This window comes from Crotalus tigris, unplaced genomic scaffold (assembly GCF_016545835.1).
Source record: "Crotalus tigris isolate CLP2741 ecotype Arizona unplaced genomic scaffold, ASM1654583v1 scf7180000018419.1029430, whole genome shotgun sequence".
NCBI lineage: Eukaryota > Metazoa > Chordata > Lepidosauria > Squamata > Viperidae > Crotalus > Crotalus tigris.
The window spans coordinates 830216-854256 of record NW_024096993.1 but is presented as its reverse complement, the minus strand read 5'-3'; the positions used below and the strand labels follow the sequence as shown (position 1 = coordinate 854256).

General features: G+C 36.1%; 1 protein-coding gene across 7 annotated transcripts in view; it reads right to left on the bottom strand.

The window, feature by feature from the left end:
• EVI5 (ecotropic viral integration site 5) overlaps positions 1 to 24041 on the bottom strand; it is a 74029-nt gene that overhangs the window by 38844 nt on the left and 11144 nt on the right. For 4 of the 7 annotated variants that reach the window (XM_039352277.1, XM_039352279.1, XM_039352280.1 and 1 more), the window contains exons 2-12: positions 22497 to 22714; positions 13584 to 13773; positions 10545 to 10769; positions 7997 to 8071; positions 6086 to 6211; positions 5366 to 5509; positions 5069 to 5158; positions 4876 to 4973; positions 4326 to 4386; positions 3812 to 3865; positions 219 to 251 (exon numbers count right to left, since the gene is read on the bottom strand). In XM_039352277.1, coding sequence (XP_039208211.1) covers positions 219 to 251; positions 3812 to 3865; positions 4326 to 4386; positions 4876 to 4973; positions 5069 to 5158; positions 5366 to 5509; positions 6086 to 6211; positions 7997 to 8071; positions 10545 to 10769; positions 13584 to 13773; positions 22497 to 22645 — 1245 coding nt within the window. In that variant the 5' untranslated portion in view covers positions 22646 to 22714. Of the gene's footprint in view, positions 1 to 218; positions 252 to 3811; positions 3866 to 4325; positions 4387 to 4875; positions 4974 to 5068; positions 5159 to 5365; positions 5510 to 6085; positions 6212 to 7996; positions 8072 to 10544; positions 10770 to 13583; positions 13774 to 17804; positions 17886 to 22496; positions 22715 to 24041 lie in introns of those variants that run through there. The other 3 variants (XM_039352275.1, XM_039352278.1, XM_039352276.1) reach the window with 3 other exon arrangements.

The following is a 24041-nucleotide window of genomic DNA, read 5'->3' as shown; positions in this document are numbered from 1 at the left end:
AAGATGAGAGCCCACCAATGATTTAGAATCCTGGATGTTATTACAAGTAACATGCAGGCATGTGCTTAGATATTATCTGATATGGCACAACTGCTGAATTAATTACAGTAAACATTTCATATGAAAATGCATGTAGTTATCCATGCACTAAAAATAAAAAGCTGAGGGCTTGTTTGGTAGCAGGAAAATAATTAGTATGAAATACTAAAGCAGTATACCTGTATCAATCTATCTGCCAAGGAAGCACTTTCCTACAAAAAGGGAAAAAAATTCAGATAGAAATAAGAAAAAGGGGAAACAAAGTAACAGAGTAAAAACAGAGAATTATGCTCAAATTTTGCCTACTTTCCCAATACAATAAAGTTAAAGCCTGCATTTTCCCAATAGTCAAATCTTTCAGTAGCATAGGTTAATTGATTTTGAAAAATAACATATATTTTTTACATTTTTTCTTTAAAATACAACAGTTTCTTGCTTAGAGAATTCTGCAGTTTCGTGCAGAATGTATTTGTTTCAAGTGTTACAAACTGAAAGGAGGCATCATCTGAGCATATTTAAAAAGTTTGGCTACCCAAGAAAGGCGGAGCTATTTGTGCTAAGCAGGATTTAAGGAATAAGATTTCAGTAATGAAAAAGTCAAGTATGAAGAGCTGAAGTATACAAATGAAATATGGCTAATTTTACCCAAACATGACTAATTTATCATTTACAATGGAAGAAAACTTTCAGAATAATTCAAATATTCTGGCATTTTTCAATCCAGACACATCCACTTTAACCACAAATGTATCAGACAATTCCACCTATAAATCCAGCATCTTAGAACAAGATAAATCAGCAGATCCACATGCAAAATTTGCTTTAAGGAATGAGTAAAGGACACAGTTAAATGAAAATGGGCTTGTTCTAGCAGATTACAAGATGTTTAAAAGCCAGATAAACTTCTTGATATGTACAGATTAGGTAAATATATTCAAGATGATTTGAGCTTTTAATCCTTTTCTAAATCCTTTTCTATGATTTAGGAAAACAATTTCCATTTTTTCTGAGCCTACTTTGTGAGATCCAAGAGAGGAACTTTAAATAACAAGTAATATTTCCTCAGAACATACTAAAAAAGGATAGCTCTCGTTATGGGGCATAGCCATATCCTAGGGAAGAACAACAAAATTCTGGGATCAATAACCTAAACTTTTATACTCTTTTATTTTTTAAAATACATTTTTTTAAAAAAAGAGCTATGATTAAGTATTGGGGGGAAGGGAATCCTAGGTATTCCCACTGAATATCTATCAGAGAGGGAAGGGTGGCTTATATTTCATGCTGTGAGTGGCAACATGCTTTCTACAACTGAGGAGGAAGGATCTCAAATGATGTCATACTGATAGACACCAAAATACATTAAAAATATCCCAAGAAAGGTACTAGCTAATCATTCAGGAACACTTCCTGAATCACAGTCCTTCTCAGAGAATTTTAATTACCTAGATTTAAAAGCTAATTATAGCATGATCTATCCTTGAAGATGGGCACTCATACTTATTAGGCTTTCATTACTTTTCAAGCTTTCCTAAAATGAAGATCAGTCTCTAAAAGCTTCTACGACTGTAGCATGACATAATTTACACATATGATGGGGGGAAAAAAAGGAATATTAGCCCTTAGATCCTTTGGGTTAAACTTTGTTTGAACCAACAGATTTTCTAAAACTGAGTCCATTTACAAACCTGGCAATTAAAACAATTAAAAGAACAATTCAAGATGAATAGCAGACACTCTGATTATTCTACATATGCTGCCTGATGCTAGGGTTTTTTAAAAAATATATTTTAGGAGCTGGGAGCAAGATTTGATTAGATTTAATTAGATTTTTCCATCATATATTTGATAACTACATTTTTGGATATTACAGAAAACCTGAAGAATGGATGTGCGAAAACCACTTCATGCTACTTCAAAAACCATCGTGAACAATATCTTCATCTTATTTGGGCTAAAGGAGACAAAAATCATTATGTCCACTGCTAGTAGAGAACTGCTTAGGCAGAAAGCAGAAATTCAGGATAGATTCTCTAATTCTTGCAGTTATTCTTGTCTCTACTAATAAGAACAAAATAAAATAAAATTCTGCCAAAAATGTAAACATCTCAAAAGTGACAATAGCATTGTGAAAGCAGCAACATTGAAGAAACAGAATATTCTTGACAATTTGCATATGCTTCAGATTTTCTGCTGTTCTTGATATAAGACCAGGCCAATATGAGCTATTAATCATAGCTTTCACCCTGGGAAAAGGTCAGCCTATTTCCACAATCCTGAGGAAAAGTAGAATTTTTCAGATTATCCTCTCACTGGTAAATATTTCACACCACAAGTATATTTGCCATACCTTCCTCAGGTTAAAATAAAAGGAATTGAAATGGAACAAAAAATCTGGCATGACACAACCCAATTGTGTACATCTTAATTCATATTTTCTAACAATGCTGCATCAAGAATTTAAATGATATATACAACACTTCATTTTAAAAAATAAACTGTTATCGTTGCTGTCACTGAGTGTTACATAATTATGCTAGGTCCAGTTATTTCTGTTCAAATACATTTTCATCTTCACCATGCAACTGCCTGACAGTTTTTTCCTTCATTAAGGAATTAATTCTGACACTATTACTTACACTCTTCTCTCTCCCTCCCCCCTTCTGAAAATTAACGAAACAGGCTGATTTTAGGACATACTTGATCCTCTAACTGTGGGGAGAGGGGAGGGGGAAATCACAGCTCATATAAAAGGATCCAATTTTCTAAAAAGATTACATGTTCATTCTTTATACAGTCTACAGTATCTAGGAATTAAAGGATGAGGCAAAGTGGGAGAAAGTTACTTGATCTTATTAGAAATTACTGATATTTGGACAGAGAAGTAATTAATTTGGAACTTGACAGAAATTTCATTCTTCATAGCTCTTCAATACAAAAAGATTTTCTTAAAAACCTGGAAGTGAGTATATTTGCAGCAGTATGAGGGTGAAATGAAGTTTTTCATTTGATCTAAGCATAAACTCAAGCAAAGATTTACTGAACAATTGACAAATGATGTAATTCAAAGTGGCACCTCTGTTTTATTTTCTATGATAAGCTTGGAACAAAAACAAAATTTCTAACCGTAATACAGGTTTGAAAAATTGGACAGCAGCTAGACAGGGTGCCTTATAATTTCAGATCTCCCCTTAATTTTTCAGTTAATTGTAACTACCAAAGAAATGGAAAATTTAGGTGGAAGAACTATTACACAAATGCGCAGAATTCTTTTCTTAATGTACAGTAGAAAACAACTTGGCTTCCTTTCTGTAACACTACCTGAAGACGCCAACTTTCGATTATTGTCCTTTGTAAATATACCGTAAATGCCGGCGTACAAGGTGACCCGGCGTATAAGATGACCCCCGTCTTTATCGCCGAGCCGCATTCCTAGAACGTCATCTTATACGCCGGAAACTATCAGTATTTCCGGCATATAAGACAACTCGGTGTATAAGATGATCCCCGTCTTTGGCGCTGATTTTAGTGCTTGCGGAAGTCGCCTTATACGCCGGCATATACGGTACTTTAATTCCCGTCCCATTGAATTCCACGATACCCACACTTATGTTTTCATACAAAATGACAACTATATATAAATGTATTATGAAAGCCAATCGATACAAAGAACAGGAACAACACCACATTATTAATCTTCATGCAGCCATTCTGTTATTAATAAAAAGTTTAGAATTAACATAATTCAGGCTTCATTTTCTTGAACACTTACTTTTTCTAGTGTTTCAATTCGCTGTTTTAAGAGTCTGTTTTCTGTTCTCAGTCTCTGAAAATCAAGCAAAACTGTAAAGAACGTGATCTGAAATATTTATCAAATGATTTCTATCTTCTGAAACTGAAGGAGATTAATTTTTAAAAAAGAATTATGGGTCGTTCTGTAAACTGCAAGGCTTATAACAGCTGCCAGGCTCAAAGCTAGATTCTTCTCAGTATTTCCTCAAAGGGAAAAACAAACATTTATAAAACACTGACTCTCAAAGCTACTTCTGAATTAGCACAATTCTATTAACTTTTGTATTTCCCATTATATTCATCAAAAAAGAAAAAAAAACCCTACAACAGGAGCCTCAACATGTATATATTAAAAATACAAAAAATAAAAATAAAATAAACCCCACAAACATATACTTCATGTAGGTTTTGTAATAATAATCCTGGCCAATCTGATTTTTTATTACCCAAATGAAATTCTTATTACCTTGCCCATAAGATAATTAACTACTTACCTTAATTTCAACTTGTTCTTCCATTTCCTTTGTTTTTATAGTAGTATATTCTTTTTCTAGCCTAAAAAATATTTAAAGCCATGATAATCTCTTTTTAAAAACGCATAGCTGTAGTTAAGTCAGTATACCAAATTATCGTTCATATTAATTTTAACTTCCTAAAAGATGACCACTTTTTTTTTTTTTTTTTGCATTTGTTGATGTAGATATACTTTTTCTCATCATGAAACTAAAAAATCCCCCGATTTGAACTATAACTCCCTTGAATTTTGGGTCAGCATTTTTTTTTTCATCCATACAAATGATTTTGCACATAGAACAGCTGGTTTTGATGATCCATGTCCTAAAGAGAGATAATGGAGGTGCCTGCATTTTCTGTCTAGGGATGAGAATAAACTCTTGCTTATATGACTGGAAAATAAATTGATTTTCTAAAAACACCTACATAATAAAATTCACGTCCTTATGTAGAAAGTAAATGTCATAATTTAATGATTCCCTTCTTTGTAATAATAGCATGGAGGCATTTTTAAAGAAAAGAAATACCTACTTTTTCATCTTTTTTGCATTATATTTGACTTGATAAGCCATTTGGATTAACTTGTCTGGTCCACCATCAAATTGATGTGGAACAACCTTTTGAAAGTGCTGGAAAGAAAATGAAAGCATAGAGTCAGAAGTGAGAAATATGGGTTTATACCCCGCGTGTCAAGTAATACAATACAATGGCATATTTAGCTTACCTGTAACATCCCTTCCATGTCAAGTTGCACTAATTCTGCTTGATTCATCTGAAGCAGCGCTACGCCAACCCGAAATACAATCTCTAAACCCTGTGAATAATGTCATTATTTTCTTCTAGATACATATTTGTAATGCTTATTATTTAAGAATTTTTAAAATAGCCTTACATTGATATATTTATTGGAAAATGACACTAAACTTAATTAACAACTATTGTTTTCATTATAAATGGGGATTCAACTTCCCCAGAAACACAAAATGTTAAACAAATAGCCATCAATCTACATTAAACTTACCTCAGACATAAATATATCAAATATTCTTGTTGCAATTGGTAATGGGAAAGATGTAAGAAAAATAGTTAAGAACCATGAGGATGCATACATAGAAGTATGAAAACTCTGCGCCTGGAAATGCATAAAAAGCTCTGGAAGTTGCTCCTAAAAGAACAACAAATCAAAGAGTCATTTTTCAAGTAACGTTCCTGAAATATGTGTTTTAAAATATTTTACATTGTTAAGAAATTGGAATTTGAAATCCAATCTGGAACACTTCATATGTCTGGCATAAAGTCATTAAAGACTATTTAGAAGAACATTAAACCATTTTTATAACCAGAAGTGAAGAATTGTTATGTCATTAAAACATTTTACATATGGTACATGTTTCAAATACAAAAGACAATGTCTTCAAAAAACATAGATGACAATACTATTGCTTTTTACATTCCATGCTTTGAGCATTTTTCTGCAATTATTGAATACTTTTTGCAATTAGTTAATGCTTATGCACTCAGCTTTTAAAATCTATTGCTTAAAAATACCCTAGATCAGGGGTCTTCAAACTCGGCCCTTTTATGACTCGTGGACTTCAACTGCTAGAATTTCTCAGCCAGCGTGCGTGGCTGAGGAATTCTGGGAGTTTAAGTCCATGAGTCATAAAAAGGCCAAGTTTGAAGACTCCTGCCCTAGATTAACTACATATGGGCAAGAGATAACAGATTTTTTTTAACGTACCTGTATCATGGATTCAAACTGATACATACAAAGGCCCAGCTCAGCCATACTTGGTTTGAAGAGTTCTCGAAGACGATAATCTTGCATTAATTTAAAAAACACACAGAAGGCTTCTTCCTCTGGCATCTATTTTGAAGGAGATTACAATCACAGCTTAACCTTCTTAGTTACAAGCACTTTGAAAGTTCACAAGAAGTTTTCAACACCACTTAATTGCAGGTGTAATTCAAGAGATGTATCTGGAAAAAATTACACCTGCGAAGCCTTTAAAAAGATGTGTTAAACTGCAGCACTATATATTTATTGCAGTATCTAAAGAAGTGAAGAAATAACACTGTTGGTATTCTCAGGTCCTTACAGCCTCCCTATGTACAGTAAGCAAATGGCACTGCAGATGTTGACAAGTCTCCTCTTTGTTCTCTCAATTGGTATGTTCTGCGATTAACATTATGATCCTGGGGTTTTCTACACCAGACTTCTAAGACTAATAATATCTTGGCAATAAAAACATTGTAACCAATTTTTCTACTATTATCTAACACAGTGCTCACATAAAACACCTTGGGAAGTGGCATTATTTGTGACCTCATGTTGAGAAAAAAATCCCTTGATTTATAAATCACAGAGGATTATTCCATGTACTGTATCTTACTAAGCTCAAACATCAAACAACATACAGTTATGGTTTGGTATCTTTGTGAATGAGACTATATATGTCTTGCTGGAAGATGTTACAATTCTCTAGAAGTCTTCTCTCATAGAAGAGCTATTTCTATATTCTAGAACAGACATGTCAAACACAAGGCCAGGAGGCCGGATGCGGCCCACGAAGTGGTTTCATGTGGCCCGCGAAGCCATCCTGGAAACAGTGAGGGAACGGCCCCTGCTACCTTGGCCCAGGCCGGCCAGGAGCCAATGTACAATTTTGTGGTGGCCATCTATGCTGAAACACATTCAGTCTTAGCTCCACAAGGCCGTCTGGAAACAGCGAGGAACCAGCCCACCGTGTTGGCCCCGCCCCCTGGGTGCATGCTGGGGAAGTGTCACCCTTTGTGAGGAATGAAGAAATGGATCATGCCTTGGTGCTTGCCCCGGTCCCACCCCCTTCTGCCAGAGACCCTCAGATCTATCCCACTCCTGCCCAGGCCCCCTTGGCGCGAAGATGTAGAGCTGGCCATGCCCACCCAGTAGGCCACACCCACTCTATCCACACTCACCCAGTAGGCGGCACGCAACCTGACCACACCCACCCAGCCCAAGGGCAACCGCAATGTTGATGCGGCCCTCAATGAAATTGAGTTTGACACCCCTGTTCTAGAACAACTCTTCACAAGCAAAAAAAAAAAAAGCCAGATGTAACAGGATTTTCTCCCTTTTAGCAACCAAGGGATTAATATATAGTTGCCTGCAGAAGAGAAATGAACAAGATTAAGAGACTAGATCGGGTAGGCAATCTTGGCTCTTTTATGACTTGTAGAGTTCAACTCCCAGAATTCCTGAGCCAGCATGGCTCAGCTTGGAAACCTCTCCCTTTCCCCTCAGCGTGGCTGGCTCAGGAGTTCTGGGAGTTGAAGTCCATGAGTCATAAAAGATTTGCCTATCCCTGGACTAGATATTGCCTATCCCTGGACTAGATATTCACCTGTTGGTATAGGTTCTCCTGCTGGAGCAGGGGGCTGAACTAAAAGACCTCCAAGGTCCCTTCCAGCTCTATTCTATTCTAAGATCTTCAGACCTTGGCTCAATGCCAACAACTTAAAGAGTGTGATTTGAAAAAAACATGTATATGACAACTCCCAATATGAGGAAGTTCTAATTTGTAAATATTGCTCCTCCTTTTATGATGACTCTGTTACTTTAAATGAAGTAGTAGAATTTCAAGATAACTTTTGCAGGGCTCTTTCCTCCTACCTGCATAAGCAGCAGACCAACAATAAAAGCACTTCCTTGGCAATAACCAACCTCACGATCCACTAAAGAATATGCCTAGAAAACATTAATAAGAAGGTGACATTTAGAAAGAATAATGAATATCCACATTGGCTTTGCCAAATAACGTTAATGTTTTCTATCTCCAGGGGTGAAGGTGCAAATGCCACTAAAATACAGAAAATGTCTGTAACTTGTAAGCCAACATAATTATTGACTTGGCACATGATATTAAGATAAAATGAAACAAACCATAGTATAACTTAATATGAATAACTAATTATAGTTTTATACAGATATGATAATAGTAAATTACATATTTATATTTTGAAGAAGGATTTTTTTTTAATGAAATTCATTTTAATAACTTTCAAAATTTATTCAATAACATGCAGGAAAAATTTCCACGTTCCGTGACAAGAACAATAAATAATTAGGATCCCAAGCGCCATTATTCCTAATATGTCAGAAAAGAGACAAGAATACAGAACAAGGCTTGCTCCATGTCACTATCATTCAATACTTGTTTAATAATGTGAGTTCAATCAACAGTTTGATTTTATGACATCTTCTTACATTCTAGTCATTATGTTTGAGAGTTATAATTCAATTTATTTTCTTTAAAACAAATGGCTTTCTCCTTTAGTTAGTTTTATATTAGCCAGCATATATAATATAAAAAAGGAAAGTGTTTTCAATTATACATGTATTTCCAAAACCTCCAATTTGCTATGTAAGATTAGCTACTATTCTCCTGATACACTATTCAAAAGGAAACAGTAGTCAGAAATATTTCAAAGCAATTATACAGAATAAAGTCAAGGACGGTTTACAAATTTATTGCCTTGGTTGTCTCGGGCATCTACATCAGATGTGCCAACCTTTCAACAACAGTTAATTCTTTCTCTAATATTAGAGGTTTTAATTGAAATTGTGAAGCCTTTTGTACTTCCTAAAGGTCACTTCACATTTTTATTACAACATTTCACTCACATAATTTTTCATTTACAGATGAAAATGTCTTTCTCACATAGCTATATACAAAGCAGGTTAAAAGTTCATGGATTCTGCTGCATTTTCAGATCACAAGACAAATAAGGTTGAAATCCAACAAGTCTGGAAAAACTTTAGCAAAGTAAGGGAGTGGCAACCTTCATAACTCTGAGCAACGTCTCCATAAATGAGGCAAGGACCTATTTTTAAGAGGGAGTCAGAGACATTAAGTGGTGAAAAGAGTGCATTAAGCATCTAAATCTCAAGACTATGTAAGATTATGAATATATTAAAATTATAGCTATCGCTATTTGGATCTGGACATTTTCTATGTTTAGTCCTAAATGGCATTCCACTACCCCCGTTGGGACTGTCATCACAATTGGTGTTCTTCTTGGACCACAGTTCCTACTCAAGCAGCAGAGAATCATTTTAGTTTGTCATTTGAGCCCACATTTGGACCGAGAGATCCTTAGTCTCTCATGCTTTGGTGATCTCACATTTCAACCACTGCAAAATACTTTATACAAGGCTGCCCTCAAAGATCACTGGAAGCTGTGACTAGTAGCACACGTGCGGTTATTGGGTGTCTCAATATGTTAATGTAACACCTCTGTTCTAGGACACACATTGATTACTACCAGTCTAGAATGCAAATCAGCATGCTGATCATCACCTATAAAACTTTTAATGGCATACAGTCTAGTTATTTGAAAGATGTCTTTATAGTTGCTGCTGTCCTATATGATCCATCAGTATCCAGCTTCCATCAGTTAGGCCAGGGGCCCCCAACCCCCAGTCCGTGGACTGGTATCAAGCTGCAGCATGCCAGCAACCGGTCCACACAAACAAGCAAAGCCCCATCCGTGAAATGCAGGCAGCACACAAACCACATACCCTCTGGTCCATGGAAAAACCTTTCTCCACGGAATCGGTCCCTGGTGCCCAAAAGGTTGGGAACCTCTGAGTTAGGCTATCTGATAGGATCCAAAAAGTGAGCCTACTCTATCACAGAGACTAACCTCTGGAATGACATCTCCATAGAGTAGTGTTTCTCAAACTCAGCCCTGGGATACTTGGGGAGTTGAAATTCACACTTCTTAAAACTGACAAGGTTGAGAAACACTGCCCTAGAGATTTGTACATCCTGCACCTGACTTTATTTGGATGAGCACTTAACACCAGGCCACGTTTTTTTACACTCCTGATCCAAAACATATACTAGCTCATTTTTAGTGAAGTTTAAGCAAGTCTTGTAACAATATCCCCTAAATACTTGTTAGCTATTACCCACATTGCACAGAAAAGCAAGGCAAATCACTGTGCTTTATTAATTATACACACTAAAACAAGAATGCTCAATAAGACTGAAAGATTCAGGAAATACTGCAGCAGCAAGGGTTGGGTATTAGATCGACATAGCCCTTTCCTCATCTCTAACATCTAATATTCAGAAGTAAATGAGCATAACAATAAGATTTATATGGAGGAAGTAAACCTTTTTATTATCCATTAAGACATTAGGTTGCTAACTTACCTTCATTACATTAAATAAAACCTCCTGCCCAAGGCTATCTTTTTCTTTAAAAAAGTCATGTTCAGGATACGTTCTAGCAATGTCTCTTCTTATGAGCTTTTCACAAGGCGAAGTCATTTTCAAGAATTCTGAATATTGATCCTTAATTGTCATATTTTGAGCTGTACACAAAAGCTGCCAAACTATCGCTCGGAAGTGATGTGGTATCCCTTTTCGAACAAGTTCCTAAAGCAGCAAAATATATATGTATTTAAAATCCTGATGAATTTTATTTTTAAAATGGACAATGTAGCAAACTGACTTCAAAGTTATGGATAAAAGTCTTCAATTTTCTATAAGGTTGTGAAAATTGAAATCTACCCAATATTCTCCAAAGCACCAGAGGGCAGGACAAGAAACAATGGTTGGAAACTGACCAAAGAGAGAAGCAACCTAGAATTAAGGAGAAACTTCCTGACAGTGAGGACAATTAATCAGTGGAACAGCTTGCCTCCAGAAACCGTGGGCGCTCCATCACTGGAGGTTTTTAAGAAGAGACTAGACAATCACTTGTTTGAAATGGTATAGTTTCTCCTGCTTGAGCAGGGGGCTGGACTTGAAGACCTCCAAGGTGCCTTCCAGCTCTATTCCTATTCTATTCCTATTCCTATTCTATTCTATTCTCCTAGAATTAAAAAAAAATCACCAGTCAAAGGAAAACCAGATGATTTACTGTAGTTAAAATTGTTACATTATCGTTGTCTTATTTTATTTTAATTTCATTTGCACCCTGCCTTTATTATTCTTACAAATAACTCAAAGCAGTGATCATATTCAACATACCTTCCTCCTCCTATTTTTCTCACAACAACATCCATGTGACATAAGTTGAACTAAGAGAGTGTGACTGGCCCAAGCTCACCCAGCTAGCTTTCATGATTGAGATGGGACTTGAACTCATTTGTTTAGCCTGGTGCCTTATCAACTGTATACTGAAGAACAAGGAAAATTTTATGAAATAGGAAACAACCTGGAAGTTCAGGGTTAGATACAGTCCCTAATTCTCTTCCAAAAGTTGCCATTTACATGTACATGTACTCTTAATGCTCCCTTGCTTGAAATGGCCTAACCTTGAAGGCAAGTTTAATAGTGCATTTAAACCAGTGATTTTCAAACTTGGCCACTTGTGTGGACTATGGCTGCCAGAATTACCCAGACAGCATCAGTCCATGTATCTTAAAATTGCCAAGCATGGAAAACACCAATTTAAAGCATATATTTTCTTAAAGAACCTAGTTCATTTTTCCAGATTTTAATAAATCAATTTCAGACACATTTCTATTCTGTTTCAATATATTTTTTCCGCTAATTTGCAGCTATTAAAAGGAGTTTCATAAATAAATTCTAGTACTTTTGTTTTAAACTATACTTAAAATAGTGATGATACGAAACAAAGTAGTTCATATATAGAAATGCATGCTGAAGTCAAAAAATAAAGATATAAAAGGTAGTCTCTATTCAGGCAAACCTTCAGTTTTCAGAATTCCATGAAAATAATAGAAATAGAAGGATCAGGAGTAGAAACTGCTATTAATGATTCTACTGCACATTTAGAAAATAAAACTAATTTGAAGTTTTATAGGAGGGTTGTTTTTACTCATCCCCCTTCTGAAACTATTGTTTGCGACGTCTATTTGGCACGGTGAAGGATAAAGTACACCATACATAATTTGTAGCTTTATCTTGATGGTTTTTCCACTTAAAATATTAACTTTTACTTGCACCCATCTTCTAAACAATAAATTTATTATGACTTTCTGACATATTTTCATAGGCAAACAAAGTAACATAGGATATTTTTACAGTAAACAAGTAAACCAATAACTATATCATTTTTTAATAAACTACATAAATTTTATTTTTTATATACTATATAAATTTTACTTTTGGTCAACATTTCTGCTCTGTTACAACTACATTTGAAGCCCTGCGGTAGTATCGTGCTGTCCTTACACTTGTGCTATAAATCTCATTCATACAATATGGATTATTGTCTAAGCACTTAGTCACCTTCTGCTTTTATGTCAACCTGACAGATGAAAAAAGTTGTAGAGAAATTGAAAGCTTGCACGTTCTTTTGGATGGTTATAAATTTGGTTGATGCCAGTGAAAGTATAGCTCAACTATGGATTTCTCTCTCCTACTCACACCTATATGGACCGATCTGAGAATTTTATTGTATTTTATATCAAACCTAGTAACTAAGGAAATCTTTTGAGTTCCGTAGACAGATAATTAAAAAGTAAACATTTTAATACAGGGCATCACATTGGTTACATTTCATGTATTACTGCTGAAACCTTAAGTAATTTATACCTATACAACTATTTAACTGCAGCACATTGTCTTATATTTTATGATATATATATTTTAAAAGTGATTGATATTGGTCTTCTCCAGCTGGATAGCTCTCAGATATGTTGGAATACATCTCCCATAATTCCCACTCTCCATGACTAAGGGCCATCCTGGTTGATGGATTACCAAAGGTGAAGTCCCAAAGATGCTTTTTCACAAGGCAACTGGACTTTCTTGTTGCCTCGTGAAAAAACATCTTTGGGACAACTATGAGCAGGATGACTGAGAATCTCCATAGACCAGTGATTCTCAACCTTTCCAATGCCGCGACCCCATAATACAGTTCCCCATGTTGTGGTGACCCCCAACCACTTATACATCACCGGGTGCCAGGGGCATGGCCAAAGAAAAGGGGAAAAAAATGGCGGACAGCCTTGTTTGGCGACCCCAGTGAAATGGTCGTTCGACCCCAAATGGGGTCCCGACCCACAGGTTGAGAACCACTGCCATAGACAAAATGAAGTCCAATATATCCAAAGAAGCCAGTTGGAGAAGGCTAAACTATATCCCTTCATGTCCAGTCACGTTTCATATCATCTGTTTTTATTGAGTTCAGTGCAGACTACATCAAGAGATTTCCTGAATTGCCAGTCGGAGAGGCATATTTCTAAAATTAATACTGAATAACAACTCTCAACAAACCTTAATCTGTTTCTCTTTCTTTTTGCGTACATCTTCCCATTCATTTACTATTCTTCCCCAGAGGATCCAGGAATCTTCTTCAAGATGGCTAAGATTGCTAGAAGCCGATGAGCTAGACACAAGTGAGGATCCGCTGTTTCTTCTTGACCCATTTACCGATTTCAGTGATTTGCTGTCCGTCTCCAGCAATCTGGAGAAAAAACATAAAATGGGTTTCTTGACTGTCAAAATATTCAGCAGGTTGTTCTCTTCATTCATACAAAATATTACTGTAAGTCAAATTCTATCTTCTCGCAGAGGTCTCATTTATTGTATTTTGCAGAGTTTAAAGAAACTGTTTAAGAAACTGTGTTTCTTAAATCTCAACTATAAAGTTTTTTTAATGATTTTTTTTGCCTTTGATTAAGCAACAAAAAACCAGAAAAATAAAAATATATATGGACTTCTCAGGCATGTATTTATATACTACTATAACTCTCCTGTCTGTTTGTAACCTTCAATTAGTTAAAACGGCGCATCATAGGGCAAACATTTCTGAATCAAAGTACTGCAAATCTGCTAAGTTAAAAAAAGGCATGCAAAACATTCATGTTACTCCTGAGAAATGGAAATTTCATGGCTCTTCACACCAGTTATATTCACAAAGTTGTGACAGCTGCAGTTAGCTGCAGTCACATGATCATGATTTCCAATGCTCCCTGCCAGCTTCTCACAGGCAAAGTCAATGGGGAAGTTGTTCCCGCTCCTACTGTTTTTTTGCCTGCCTGTGGTCATTCTGTTTCTCGGCGTAGGTAAGGAAATATCTCTGAAAGAACGACCCAATGGGTCATGACTTGACTTATTATATACATACACGCATGAGAAGCATGCATATATTATAATATATATTATAAATTCTACACAGAAATTTCAATGAAATATGATTATATTTAATTGTAATCAACATCTAGATGTAATTTAGGTAAACAAGAATCACTTTGAACAGCAAGATAGGTGGCATATACATTTAATAAATAAGTAAATAAACAAAAAAAAAACCCTTGTTCATATATTGCAAGCAATTTCAGCTCTTCAGTCTGAGTAATCTGTATCGGAAAGATACTGATTATTCAGATTGAAGAGCTGAAGTTGTTTGCAATTTATGAACAAGTGTATGATAAATTCTCTAGCAATAAGAATGACATGGAGAATCAATTTCCATTGTCCAATTATCAATTTCCATATAATAGGTAAATAGTTCAAAAGAATATGATCATGCAAGTTAACATATTATTTCTTCCCAGAAATATATTAACATATTCATAGCATTTAATAATTTTAGGGCATTGCAAAAATATGTTTTAATGAGCTGCCCAGAATTGTTGAGAGTCAGGTGGCATTCAAATCTGATCAATCAATAAATAAAGCATGATTTTCACTGCATTTCCAACACTATAGTGATTTATCTTTTCATACAAGCGTACATAATAATTCAATAAATCCAAAATATCATTTATGTCAAAAAAAAGCTATAGTCTAAGAACTACTCACATTTTTGATACCAATGTTAAAAGTGCTTTCCATACTTTTTGGAAAATCCACTTTTTAAAATCACTGCATCAAATTTATTCATAACAAATATCTCTAAAGCAATGGTGGCGAACCTATGGCATGGGTGCCAGAGGCGGTACTCAGAGCCCTCTCTGTGGGCATGCATGCTGTCGCCCCAGTCCTAGGCCTTCGGCTGGATTTTATAAAACCTTTTCGCTTTAGGCCTCTGCTGCCAGGTGCAAAACAAAAAAGGTTCAATCAATGAGTCAATTTCACCTTCTTGCGGGGGAAAAAAAGATCTTGCAAAGTTGGAATTGATTGAATTTTTTAGTCCCACCCAGTCTACCGTTACCACTGCAGCCACGCCAGCCCAATGGGCCACACCCACTCAATGGCCACATCCACCCGGCACCCGATGATGCATAAGTGGGTTTTGGGTTGCAGTTTGGGCACTCGGTCTCTAAAAGGTTCACCATCACTGCTCTAAAGACTAATTGTGGGCTCTTTTTATCAGAAAGGATTTGATGAGCACTTCTAATAATTTAGCTGTATCTGGAACTGACAGTGTTGCTGGTCTAAACTAACCATCATTTGACGTTGTAATAAGGCAGAAAAATTGCATCAGCATAGAAAATGGTTTTAAAAAAAATCATCGTCCAACAATTGATCTAATGTAAAAATCACAGCTTCTATTCAACTCTTCCACCTCACCCTTGACAGCTAACATAGGAAAAGACGAGATTCTTTCTTATTCTGAACAGGAAGTGGGTTTGGTTTTTTTCAGGGGGCTGGAGTCCCGGATGAGAGGGGTCGCTTCAGGAAAGGCTGTAAAGCAGAATTGTGCTGGGGACAGTGGTATTTTATCTTTTTATATTACATGCTGAGTACATATCCTTTTTTGTCACTTTATTAATAAAGTTGATTTGGGGGTGGGGGGAAATCCTAGAATCGCCTGATTGCTTTCTAGACTGACCTCAGCTTGGCTAAACTAAAGCCTCCCAAAATTTCCGTGTGGTTTCCCTGTTTGTAGCTGAGCCAAACTAATGTGGGCGATATTTTCCTCTTCAACCATCAACTGGTTTTTCCAGAGCGCTGATGTGGAACTGAGAAACTGGATTGTGACTAAGGGGTGGTGGCAGGGAAGCAAACCTACTTTTTTAGTCTCTGTTTATCCCCTCATATAGATTACCCCTACATGCACATTATGGGTTGGTTTGATCCTTGTGTACTTTATTACAATACAGGTAGTCCTTGACTTACAACCATTTTTTAATGATTGTTGGAAGTTACAACATCACTGAAAAAAGTGATTTATGGCCGTTTTTCCACACTTACGACCAATGCAGCATCCCCATGATCATGCGATGAAAATTTGGACAGTTGGCAACTGGCCTGTATTTATGACAGGTGCAGTGTCCCGAGGTCATGTGATCACCTTTTGCGATCTTCTGACGAGCAAAGTCAATGGGGAAGCCAAATTCACTTAACAACCGTGTTACTAACTTAACAACTGCAGGGATTCACTTAACAACTGTGGCAAGAAAGGTCCTAAAATGGGGCAAAACTCATTTAACTACCGTCCTGATGTAGCAATGGAAATTTGGGACTCAACTGTGGTCATGAGCCGAGGACCACCTGTATACATTTTTACCATTTGTTCTATTTAGTTGAAGGATCTTCTGGCCTGCCCCAAGTTCATTTGGTGAAGCTATCAGTGCAGGATGTGACAAAAAGGTTTATTTTTCAGACAGCTTCTCATAGGCTGTTTTTGAACGGAGAAAGAACAAGAAGTCCAAGGCCATTTAGCTGCCTTTTCGATCCTCAGGGAAGATCTTTTTGAAAATATTTTGGGATTGAAGAATCCGACAAATATATAAGAAAACAAATACCGATTTTTTTTTAATTTTTTTTTTTACCAGATATGTATTTGTATATTCTACAAAAAACTATATAGTACCCTGGCAATGACATAATATTACAGTTTGTTTTAAAAAGACCCTATCTCTTCAGAAGAACTATAATTCCCAGTCAGAAATTTTACTTTTGAGAACCCGGGAAGAGGACAAAAGGAGCATAGGCACATCATACATTTCAATACCTTTCTGAAGAGATTACATGGACTATGGCTTGAAAATTTCAGCCTCTCTCCCCAGGCACTGGGGAGGCACCATCTGTCAGGAAAATTGATTAGGAACACAAAGAATTAAACATCTCCCCTACCATTTATTCCCTCATGTTATTGTGTCTTCACCCCCGAATTTGACTCCCACACCCATTTTAAGAAAATAAGTTCATGAAATGAAGACTCACTGACTGAGATGAGTGGCTACAGAAACTGAATAAATAAATAAATAAATAATGGTATGAGCACTTTTACAGGATTCATGAAAGAGCTTCTGCGTATTCCTTCTCTCAAATTTAATAGATACTATGCTACTTCTTTGATTCTAATAATATAGGTGTGAAATTGTGATGAATTCACCTACTTAACAGAGCAAAGTTGCAAGGCTCTATTCCAAGAAGCTCTGTACTTTACAAACTTCACAACAAACAGGTCCAAATTCCAAACAAGCTTAGAAAAATGCAGGGTATATTCTAAAAGCAAACAATACTTTTAGCTGTAATACTATAAAACCGCAACGTAGAAAACACCTATACTGCAAAATCATTATTCTATTATGAAAATCTTACCTGAATAAGTTCATAGCTCTTTAATTAACAAGATTGAGTTTAATGCCATAAGCACAAAGTACTGTAAGTCATCTCATTTCCATTAATGATTTACCTTTTACAAATAAGATTAGTTGTTCACTGGGACTGAACCAAACTAACTTTGGTTCGGGGGGGGGGGAAACTTAACCCATTCTTTAACTTGATACTTGTATAAAAAGTATTTTATATAACGTGTCCAGAGAAAACATCAGTGTTTCTTCTTTTTCATAGACATATTTCTGCAAACTCTTCTACATCTGCTCAGATCAAAAGATTCCCCCTTCCAACACATAAATAACTTTAGAACTCCACTCAGACATTTATCAAATCTAGACTGGTAGTTCCTCAAGTTTGCAAGGAAAGGTGTTTACATTTATAAGTGATGACATCAGCCTATTCATCCAATTTGTTAGAATATCCCTTTTGTCCCTGCACTAAACAAAAGATAGTTATGTTTTTTTTAAAAAAATCTTAAATCAATTTATAAAGTGTGTACCACAATCTCAGAAATTTTCCAAAAAACAACTTATTATCCAAGCGTGAAAGTGGGTAAAACTCAAAACTTGCTGGATGGGGAAAAAGTAGGCTGAAGGTGTGATACACGCTCATTTCTGAAAAAGAGACAGTGAAACCAACCAGCTGACAATGGTCTAAACAACAACAACAAGAAAAGTATTTTAACACAGGAAATGAGGACAACCTGTAAAGAACCAATTCAAGCATAACAAGTCAGTTTACAGGATAGGAGACCGCCTACATTGCCTTTGCTGTCATTTATCATTAATTTATGGGCTAGATCAGATCTGGCTATATAGTCAGACAAGAAACAAATCCCTTCTCGGTTATTTAACCACAGTAGCAATTCTTAATTATATGCTGGATGAAAGAAAGTTCGGATCACCACATAGAGATTTGTATAGATGTGATGAAACCGGGTAAATGCTCACAACAGCATCATTTCTTCTAAAATTATTTTGGAAATAAAAATACATGTACTTTAAAAGCATGTTGCCAACACCCTATTAAGATACTGAAGAATTATTATACTGAGCTGATTTGCTGGTTTAACAATTGTTTCCCTAAAAGCTTAGCCAGGGGCAGCAGGTGTTATTATATTCCCTCATGATTCAGAAGATCTGGAGCAGGGGTGCCAAACTGGTGGGCCATGGGCTGGATGCATCATGTCCAGGCCACACCCACCCTGGCTCCGCAAACTCAAAAAAATGTCACGATACGGCACGTGACGCGATCGAGTTTGACACCTGTGATCTAGAGTGCATAAAGAATTAAAACTTTGTTGAATTATAACATTGTAGGAATGGGTAATATAGATATGCATTGTTTTTGTTTAGAGGTACAGAACTCCATACCTACAAACAGAATGAGGGTTCACTTTTTTCACAAGACCTACCAATGTTTGTTTTCCTTTCACATAAACTGCCTCCTTTTCCTTCACTTCTTTTTTTTACCTTCCCCTGTCCACTGCATTTTTGCATGACTTTGGACCAGTCATTCTCTCAGACCAGCCCATCTCAGAAGCTGTTCTTGTGGAGAAAATGGAATGACAAAGCACTGTGTATGATAACGTTGAGCTCCTGTAGAAAAAAATGTGATCTAAATCTAATAAATAAATAAATAATATAAATTATGCTTCTGATATTTGAATTATTAGAGCCCTTCAAAAAAATTAAAGAAAACATTTAATGACCAAACTATTTTATATAAACAATGTTTTTCAAAGGATATCAACAAGATTATTCTCCCAACCACAAAATATCCAAAAACTGGCCCTCTACAGACAGGCAAACAATAAATGATACTATGCATAAAATAACCAAAGTCAACAAAAGGTTCCCTCTAAAGTAGGAACAGATCCTTTAAAAAGTAACTGATTAGTTGAAAAGTTATTTTGATTCACTGTAATCCTACTGTGAAGGGTTTCATAGACCCGTAAGTAGTACTTAAAACAGCTTCTTCTCTAATTACTTCACAACACAGAATACTTAGTTCAAGATTAAAAGAAACTACCCTTTTGTAATAATTATAATAACCCAATGTATTATTGTACCGGTCAGAAGCATCGCTAGGTGGCACCATCTAGTAGAGCTTATCTGCGCTAAGTAGGGAAAGACTTGAGTCAGATGGGAGATTTCAAGGAAACTTCAAGGCTTAATCTACACTGAAAAGACAAACATGCCAATATAAGGCAATGTAAAACCATTTCTATGTTGATGCCAAGAAAATTCCATAAAGTGTTCCTGAAGCCACTAGGAAAGAGAGTTTATCTATCTTACCTATAAGATATAAGGTGATCTTCTCCATTCATTAAAGGAACATGCATTTAAGAGATTATTTAAATCAATGTTTATCAAACCTCGTAACTTTAAGATGTATGGACTTCAACTTCCGGAATTGTTCAAGAAGATTGCAAAAACTGATTATAAACAATAATATAGCATAGTCACTGAAATAATTCACTAGGAAGAATTATCATGTGCCCGTAATGAAAAAGTGGTGGGAACATGTAGTTGAAAAAGTTATTTGAAAATGAGCAGGCTAAAATATTACGGTATTTCAGAATATTGATTGATAACTCTTGGCTCGTAACACCAGATATAACTGTGGTTAAAAAGAAAAAGTGTGAGGTGTCCTTGGTGCTCTCTGAGCTTGCTTGTTTTCTTGCCGACATTTCATTATCCTAACTAGCTAACATGATCAGTGCTAGTAAGGAGTGCTGTTTGCTGTCAGTTTATATTCTGGTGTCTTGCCTGTCTGTGTGGGTGGGGGGGGCGGTCTTAGGGATTCTTTGGTTGGGCTGTTTACTAATGGCTCTGTAGCAGTTTCTTGATTGAGATATTGCTTACTTGAATGTTGGTCTGAAGTTGACCTTAGAGCTAAACTATGCTGATCAGAGTGCTGATTACTGGTGGAGAGGTGCTGGAGTCTTCTCCTCTTTTGGGCTAGTAGTTGATTGTCTATTTTGCACGGTCTATAGATGTTGTTAATGTCTGTGCATAAAGTATGCATAATTGATGTGGCAATAGCAGGGAGTAGTAAAATAGAAGTCAAAGAACTGGAGAAGATCACAAAGTATCAAGATCTGAAATTCAAAGTTGAAAGATTATGGCATAAACCAGCCCATGGTGGTCCCAGTGGTTATCCACACACTTGAAGGTCACACCATACAATCTTGGATAGCATTTAGAAAATCTAAGAAAATTTAAGAAAATTTCCATCTGTCAAGTTACAAAAGGTCATACTGCTTAGATATGCAGATATACTATGCCAATATATTTCAACATCCTAGGTTCTTGGGAAAAATCTGATGAATATGAAGGCCAACACCAGTTAAAAAACTGGAACCTGTGACTTCACATTGTTATGTATATAGTAACAATAATAATTTAACACGTTAAAACAGGGGTGTCAAAATTGCAACGTCACATGATATGTTGCGACTTTTTTTCCATTGCCGGCAATGGGGTGGGCGCAGTTTCGGCATGACGCATCTGGCCCGCAGACCGGCAGTTTGACACCCTGGCCTTAAAACATCTGTCTTTCCCAGAACCTTGGGAAGGACTCAATAGGTGAATAAAAATGCCAAATCCAGTCTAAACATCTGGCTGACTGTGCACCCAATCATAACAATTTAAACTTGTATACTGCTTTCAACAACTTTGGGTAGCGACTTACTAGAGAAACAATGAAGGCTTTGGAAAAAAATATCCAAATACCCTGGTATGTCTATACCGACAAAAATGTGAATTAGATAACCAATAGTTTTCTTTCTGATACTAACAAAATTTCCTCCTGAAGAAGCAGGATAAAAACAATGCTTTTGAAATTTGATTTTAAAGAAGTTTATAGAGAAATCCACGGATGACCAAGAAAATAAACAAACGGATCATACAATTTACCAATCCAGATTTCTGACTTGAGAGAGAAAAGATCAAATTCAAATGATCATATTTTGGATACATTATGCAAAGACCCAGATTTCTTGAGAAATCTTTAATTTTGAGAAAGAGAAGCAAAATGAAAAAAAGACTGCCAGCAGCAAAGTGGATGGGCTCAATTATAGTAGTGGTTGGTCCATCACTGGAAGAATTGAAGCATCTAGTTAGGAATAAATCTCCTGTAGAAGATTTCTCTATGTGGTCACTAAAGTTAATCCTATTCCAAAAGCCTTGTAAAGATTTTAAAATAAAGTAGAAACGATTTAAAAGAAAAAAAAGTTAAATTTTATGATCTTGAATACAGACACAATACAACAGCTCAGATTTCAACAAAGCATAAAGGTTTTCCTTTTTAAAAAAAGCAACCAAAATAACGTACTGATCATATACTTACAGAAACATACATGTCATATATAATTTACATTAACTCATTTGTAAACACGTGTATCTTGTTGCTGGTCCCTCTGAGCCATGTGTTGAGCAAGACCACTATACAGTTTGATTACATAAATAAAAAACTTTCAAAATTGAACAAGTGATGGTGGGACAAAGCAAATGAAACTTCTGACAGGATAAGCCTTGTTAGTTTATTTTATACTTTTGGAGTCTGCTGAAGCATTTTCATAAATATTTAAAAGAAGCTTTATTTTAAATAGCAGATTAACTTGTGATGCCTTTTCACTACAGTATAAATGTCAAAGTGATGATCACTTACCTGTTTTGTTCTTCTAATTTAGCCAATAACTCTATTTCATCAGGACTGAGTTCTGCTGGCGATGAGGGAGACACGGCTGGAGTGGAATGTGTGGTAGAGGAGGATGTAGTGTGTAATGAAACAGATGGACTTGCCACCTGGCTGGCCATTTGACTGACAGTGTTCTTCACCCATGAGAGAGTAGAACTGAATTTCCCTGCAACTTTGTCTGTCGCCACCTGAAGGGGGGGGGGGGGAAGAAACATTGTCCTTAATACTCCTGCAAAAAGTCACGTAAGTGCAAGTTTTGATTATGCAACCAATGAATAATAAAAGAACAGAAATCTCTAACTTACATATTATCCCCACAAATGTCCAAGTATTATTCCCTTAATTTTTATGATGCTATTATATGCGTCAAACAAGTAAAAGCACAAAAAACTTTATAGAAAAGCTTGAAAGTTCTGGAAAGCAGCAGGTATGGCAATACATCATGGATGGCTAATTATCTATGTTGGCTAATTATTTCCACTACCTGCTCACGTACTCCAAGGTACATGTGCCTTTGCAGAGGAGTAGTCCTACCTCAGATTCAGAGTAAGTTCTCCTCATACTCTTCTGGAGGTATGTTACTACAAAAGAACCAGCTTGTATCTATTTTCACATTATGCACATTATTTCACCTGACAAGCATTCAACAATAGCAACAGGTTCTATTGCACCTAATGGAGCTGAGCAAAGAAAAGTTATTAAGGCACAGCAAAGTTAAGAATAGGAGATACTACAGGTGAGCCTCAACCTATGACCACAATGGATCCAAAATTTCTGTTGCTAAGGGAGGCAACTATTAAGTGAATTTTACCCCATTCCACCATTTTTATTGCCACAGTTGTTAAGTGAATCACTGCAGTTAAGCTAGCTACATGGTTGCTAAGTGAATCTGGCTTCACATGATCCCAGGACCATCATAAATATGAACCAATTGCCAAATATCCAAATTTTGATCACATGACCATGGGGATGCCCCAACAATCGTAAATGTGAAAAACAGTCGTAAGTCAGTTTTTTCAGTGCCGCTGTAACTTTAAATAATCACTAAGTCGAGGACTACCAATATAAGAGGCTATTGGTATGATGGAAATCCAGGATAGGTATTGGCACACTGAGCATTTGCATTCCACATTGCCGTAATTTATTTATTAAAGAGTTGACTTCTCTAAACCTAAATAGAGCAACTAGCTCGATCCTGATAGATCTGAAAACCCTAAGCAAGGTGCCTACTTGAAAAGGAAACAGCAAGGAATTCCATGGCCGCAGGTTAGACTGGAAAATCAGGAAAATATCCCGGAAGAACACAATAGCAAACCACTTTCACACTGTTGCCCAAACACTGACATGGATATCTCTAATGTTATATCAGTGGTCAAGCTCAACTCACAGGAACATTTACCTTTTTGTGTCTCACTAAGCCTAAAAATAATTTTAAAAATGCCTGTAGAAGAAAATTATTTCACATGAAAGTCAACTTCCAAAGACAAGTTACTTTTTTTGAGATTATGATGGCAA